The sequence below is a fragment of the Galeopterus variegatus genome, unplaced genomic scaffold (assembly GCF_000696425.1).
Source record: "Galeopterus variegatus unplaced genomic scaffold, G_variegatus-3.0.2 Scaffold16307, whole genome shotgun sequence".
NCBI classification, from domain to species: Eukaryota; Metazoa; Chordata; class Mammalia; order Dermoptera; family Cynocephalidae; genus Galeopterus; species Galeopterus variegatus.
The window spans coordinates 15,881-21,766 of NW_007742418.1; the positions used below are offsets into that span (position 1 = coordinate 15,881).

General features: G+C 55.7%; 1 protein-coding gene across 1 annotated transcript in view; it reads right to left on the minus strand.

Annotated features, from left to right (window-relative positions):
- LOC103582451 (telomerase reverse transcriptase-like) overlaps positions 1–5,027 on the minus strand; it is a gene marked incomplete at its 3' end in the record, with an annotated part of 19,639 nt that extends 14,612 nt beyond the window's left edge. Inside the window, exons 1-5 of the mRNA XM_008564045.1 lie at positions 4,874–5,027; positions 4,718–4,799; positions 2,336–2,473; positions 812–871; positions 482–657 (exon numbers count right to left, since the gene is read on the minus strand). Coding sequence (XP_008562267.1) covers positions 482–657; positions 812–871; positions 2,336–2,473; positions 4,718–4,799; positions 4,874–5,027 — 610 coding nt within the window. The remainder of the gene's footprint in view (positions 1–481; positions 658–811; positions 872–2,335; positions 2,474–4,717; positions 4,800–4,873) is intronic.
- Positions 5,028–5,886: the final 859 nt, after the last annotated feature.

Sequence of the window (5,886 nt, forward strand, 5' to 3'; positions counted from 1 at the left end):
CGGGGCGGGGTCGCGGGAGGTCTTCCCTGAGCCACCCTGGCTCCGCCCTGCGGGGTGGCCGTGGTCCCTGGTGTGTGCTACGGGCTGTCAACGCGGACCCTGGCGGGCTCTTGACTGCGCGGCTGCTCCGGGCCAGTCCGGGCCGCAGTCTCCCCACCCGCGCACCGCGACCCTCCCAGGGTGCTGGGCCGCTGTGCGCAGAGGGGTTGAATCAGCCAAGGCTCTGGGGAAACCCGAGGGGGGGACCGAACGTGGGGTCCCTGGGAGACCAGGTGCGTTCTGGGCCCCCATTTCGTCACCTTCTCAGATGGGCCATGACCCCAAGACCGAGGGCTGCCCTGGGGTACAGACAGGGAGATTGGAGGGCGCAGGGCGGCGTCTCCTGGCATCAGCGAGTGTAGAAGGCGAAGGAGAGATGGTTGGGGTGTAGACAGGGCCCTGTAAACCAAGCCCACTGAGAGGTGTAGACGTGAGCCGGCACGCGGGGTAAGGCGCAGGCACGTCCTGGACGGCCGTGCTGCGGGCATCCCCGGCTCCTCAGGCCTCGAAGGCGCGGGCAGTGGGCAGTGGCCGGCGGTCAGCGGGCAGTGGCCGGCGGTCAGCAGCAGGATTTCCCGCACCCGCTCGTTCTCCTTGGCTCCTGGCCCCGGTTTCTCTCTGCAGGTTCTTAGGCTTCTGTGTGGTCCCGACCATAAGCAAACCATCCCACAGCATGTCCCTGTTAATTATCCACGGGGGAGTGAGTGGTCCCATCAAAGGAAGGGGAGAAAACCGGGCCACATGTTCCTGAGGTGGCACCGTCCTCGGGCACCTCGCTCCTGCCACGCTCACTTCATAGCCGTGGCCTCCAGAGTTGCTGGTCACATCCCACCTGCACGGGGAGGAAGGCCAGACTGGACCAGGTGGGCAAACCTGGCTACAGCCTGGGAGCCGAAAGAGCCAGATGGCCAGACTTCCAGCCCAGCCGCAGGGACCCCAGGATCGTTCATCCCCTCCAGACCAAGTTGTGGCAGAGGCTCAGCCTGTCCCCAGGTGGCCTGGGGTCACCGTATGAGATTTTGCCCAAACCCAGCCGGTAGGGGATGCTCGAGTTTGAATCGCAGGAATGGGGGCTTCTGGGTCTGCGGAGGCTTTGTGGTCTGTGGAAGCTGCACCTGAGTTTGGCAAACATGAAAAAGCTAACAAATGTAACCTTTCATGGGCTCAGAAACTTGGTGTGGAAATTGCTTTTATTCGTGGACGTGGCATTTGAACAGGCTCTGCACCCTCCCTTGACAGACGTCGTGCATATTTATCATGCTCACTCCGCCTGGTCTTGGGGTTGCAGGTCGGGATTACAGGTCGCTCTGCTGGAAATCCCACCTGGCGAGCGCTGAAAGTCTATTTAAGGGCTGTGTTTGAGAATCGCTCACTTCTGCCGCTAAGGGACTGGGACGGGTTAGGGAAATTTGTTCTAACTATGAAGTTACTCCAGTTCCCCTGAGGAACCACCATAGAAAATGTAATTAATTTTAAAAATAGGGATGAAAAAACCGAGGCGGAAAGTTTCGCTGGTGTGATTAATGCCACGTCCACGGCGAGGGCGCTTGTTCCAGCTTTCAATGGGAATCTTTAATGTCCAGAATATTGTCTCCAGTATTACATGTATACTTAATCTGTCCTTGAAAAGCTAGTGATAGTCTTAAGTGGCCACACTGTAACACATAAAAATGTTCAGAGAAAAAAATGTATATTGTTGGTTTAAAATAAAACACAGCCGCCACAAAATGCCGCTCTAGGTCTTGAACACAGTGGTGGGCGGGCTTCCAAACAGGGTGAGTTCTGCACCAGGAGCAAAAGAACAATACAGTGTCATTCGCTCACGGGAAGGGTGAGAAGACCCCAGCCCCGTGTGTGTGAGAATAACAAAGCATTCTGCTTTAGTCCGACTTTAATTTCTACAGCGTGCTTGAGGGTGACGTTCCCACGCTGAAGCACCGAGGTTGCCAGCAACGTGCAGGGATTCGACGCTGGGCTCCTCCGCTGCGACCTCATGCCTGGAGCTGCCTGGCTTTGGGGAGGGGGCACTCACAGCCCCTGCAGGGGGACCCACTGCGGTCCAGGTTGCTCAAAGAAACCGCCATATGTCGAGACATGACTTACCCCCATCTATGAGGATTTCCATAAACGCCAGACCAGTGGGTATGACTTGAGCCTAGGGAAATTTTGAAATAAATGATTAAATGGTTGATCCCTGAGCAGGACGCAGTCGTCAGTGGCAACACATGTCACCTCCTGTGTTCATGGCCCCCGACTGGGCTCAGGGATCTGTTCTCTGGCTGCCCTGTCTGTGTACCAGGCCGAGCGCTGGCTCCAGGTGGCAGCAGTGGCAGGGAGCACCTTGTGGTGAGGACAAGCCATGCCGACTGCACCTGCCTTGTCCCAGTCACTGTCTCGCCAACGTCCCGGGTGAGCAACAGGGCGCTTGCCAGACCTGCAGCGGGAGGAAGATGGAGGACGCCGATAGCAGAGTCAGAATTCAACAGCCTCGGCCGGTGAGGTCGGTGACCAAAGTGAACACATGCGAGTTAACAGGATGCACATGGACATCGGCCTCTGAGACAGCCGATCGCAAAGGCAGCGTAAAGTAAGGGGGCCCCAGCGCATGGCGGCTGGAGAAGCACCAGCACTGGCCGAAGCCCGGCCCGGGGCAGAGGACAAGCGCAGAGAGACAGAGAGTCCTGTGCCGCCAGCACCTCCTGCTCGTGGGTGCCGCTGCCGTCCTGTCCTCGGTGTCTTCGTTTAAACTTTTGCTCTGCAGTAAGTCTAGATTCACGGTGTGTTGGTTTCCTGCTGCTGCTGCAGTGAGTCGCCGCAAGTGCAGTGCCTAGAACAACACACGTGTTCTCACAGCTCTGCGGGTCAGCAGCCCTGCGTGGGCTGCAGTGGGCTGCAGTGGGGTGCGGTTGCTTCTGGAGGCTCCAGGGAAGCCGGGTCCCTGCCGTTTCCAGCTTCTAGAGGTGCCGGCATTCCTGGGCTCGTGGCACCTGCTCTGTCCTCGCAGTGGCAGTGAGTGTCTTCCACCCTCTCTGAGCACAACGTCTGCTTCCATCCTCATGTGCGCTCCCTCTGATAAGGACTCTTGCGTTACATTTAGGGCCCCCGGGATAACGCAGGAGGAGCTCCCCATCTCTCGATCCTTAACACGGTCATGTCTGCAAAGCTCCTTGTGCCGTGTCAGGTGCCACTCACAGGTTTGGGGGTTGAACAGTGAGCATCTTTGGGGGCATTTTTCTACCCAGGACATGCAGGCATGGCAGAGCCAGTGGTCAGTCACAGCCGGGAAGCTGGGTTTGATAAAGTGTGTGTGCAGTTGGATGTCATTTGATCACATGTGCAGACTGTGACCATCAATGCAGTGAAGATATACAACTGTCCCGTCACTTCAAAGATGTCCTTTGTGCCCTCAGCGCCGCCTCCCCACCATCCCTAACCCCTCATAAGCACTGACCTGCTCTGGGGTTGAAATTTTGTCATTCTGGGAATGTTATATAAATGGGATCATGTCACATGTGACTCATCGAGACTGGCATGTTTCACTCTGTAGTTCCCTCGAGACCCTCCCAGGTTTGCTTATGTAAAACAGCCTTTTATGTTTAACGTGTGAGTGGCGTTCCATGGTGTGGATGTGCCAGTCTGATTAACCAGTTTGTTAAAGAACACCAGGTTTTTCCCTCTTCGGAGCTACTACAGATGAAGCGTTCGGGGCAGAGTTGTGTACACAATGTACGTGATCACGTGAATTTCCACTGCTCCGGGATGAACGCCCAGGAGTGGATGGCTGGGGCGCGTGGTAAGGTTGTGGTGGCTGTTAGAAAGCGCTGCTCTGTGCTCCGGGGGGCTGTACCGTGTTGCCCTCTGGCCAGCCGCAAGCGTGAGTCCCCTCTTCCCCGCATCCTTGCCAGAACTTGGTGGGGTCGCCATTTTTTACCATGGCCACTCCGATGGGTGTGTAGCGATGTCTGTCATGGTCCTGAGAGGCCTTGGGAACTGCCGGGCTTCCCGGGAATGAGGGAGCACCTGGCTTAGCTCGAGGAACCCGTGCTGGGGGCCGTGGCCGGTCTGGGAGGCGGCACGTGTGTGTGAAGGCCGGTAGAGAAGAAAGGTAAATAGTGTTTGGAGAAACTGTCCGTGAACTGCGTTGTTAAGACCACACAGCGAACACACACAGGGAGAAAATCTGCGGTCACGTTTGTCGGACCCGAGGGTTTAGGAAGCGTTTCCAGGAGAAGCCCAGGCCTGGGGCAAGTGGGCTGTGGGGAAAAGGTCGGACCTCAGTGTGGCACCAGGGAGAGCCAAGTGACCCTGTCGGGAAGGAGAGGGAGCAGATACATAGGAGATGTCCCCCAGAGGGGGACCCCCATGCAGGAGGACTGCCTGCCGGACAGCCTCGGGGTCCTCAGTCTCCCAGGCTCTCTGAACCTGTAGGAACAGATTATTCCAGCTGCCACTGTTACCCCAACCTGGTGGCTTAAAGCAACCCCCATTCTTTGCCCTGTCCTGGATTCTATCCACCAGGAATTTGGGCAGGGCGCCGTGGGCATCATAGGATAGTGGTGGCTCTTTGGTGATTTGTCATGGTTCATCATGCCTGAACAGGTGACCGGAGCAGTTGTTTAATTCTCGTGGTAAAGACAGATAAGCACGTGAGCAGTGCCCTTCATTCACAGGGTCTCACGACTCCACAGCAGTGTCATGCTCCGTGATGTGGGGAGGCAGCGGCGGTGGCCGCGTCTGCAGCTGCAAGGGCTGGTGGCTCCCTGTAACCCAGACAGCAGCACAGCAAGGGTGGCATGTCCTGAAAGGAGGTGCTGGCCTGGGCGCCCAGCCCCACCGGTGGTGAGGTCGGGAGTCACTGAGGAGCGAGGTGCCTTAGCCCGCAGGCCTGGCGGCTTCCGGGGAAGGTTGTGTTTTCTTAGCGGGCCGGGCCTTTCATCTCCTCCCCTCTGCGGCTCTGCCGCCTTAATCCACCCTAACTCCGTCCCCATCGCTTTGTTTACTCTCTCTTGCACCTTAAACCACATTATGAAAACCAATAAAGAGTACTTAGGGTAAAAAATCGCTCCAAATGTGGTTATTTAATCCTTGTACCTTGGCAAACATAGCTCAGTTCCTGTTGTACATCTTTGGATTTTTGCACTCTTTAAAGTATTTGATGAAATTTAAGAAAATAGTAAGATAAAATTATCCACTCGCACGTTGAAAGGTTAAATTGACTCAGAATTAAGTCTTTTAACCTTTGCGGCCACTGCCCTACCTCACCTGCCCCGTCCTGGTTTGCATCTAGCCAGGCGCAGACGCCTCTCTCTGGGCACCAGGCTGTTTGTGAGGCCTCCAGAAGAGGGGCGCTCATTGGGGTCACAGAAAAATGTTCAGGCTGGCCGATCGGTGAACGGTGGGGCTGCTCTGGTCCAGATCAGAAACCGTGAGAGCGAGATGGGGAGAGAGAAAAGAGGTAAATGACCATGAAGCCTGTTTCTGGTTTTCACCTGAGAAGAGAGGTTTGGTGGATGACTTGTTTGTTTGTTTTAAAGAAGGCACTGAGGGCCAGCGTGGCTCACTCGGGAGAGTGCAGTGCTGATGGCACCAAGGCCACGGGTTCAGATCCCTATATAGGGATGGCCGGTTAACTCACTGGCTGAGCGTGGTGCTGACAGCACCAAGTCAGGGGTTAGGATCCCCTTATTGGTCATCTTTAATAAATTAATAAATAAACAAATAAATAAATAAAATAAAGAAGGCACTTGATTTGAACTTTTTAAAGATATGACTCAGTCACTACCTAGGATGAAAGAAAGACCTCAGCCACTATTCTAGGAGACGTCCTTGGTACCTGTCTTTCTGGCA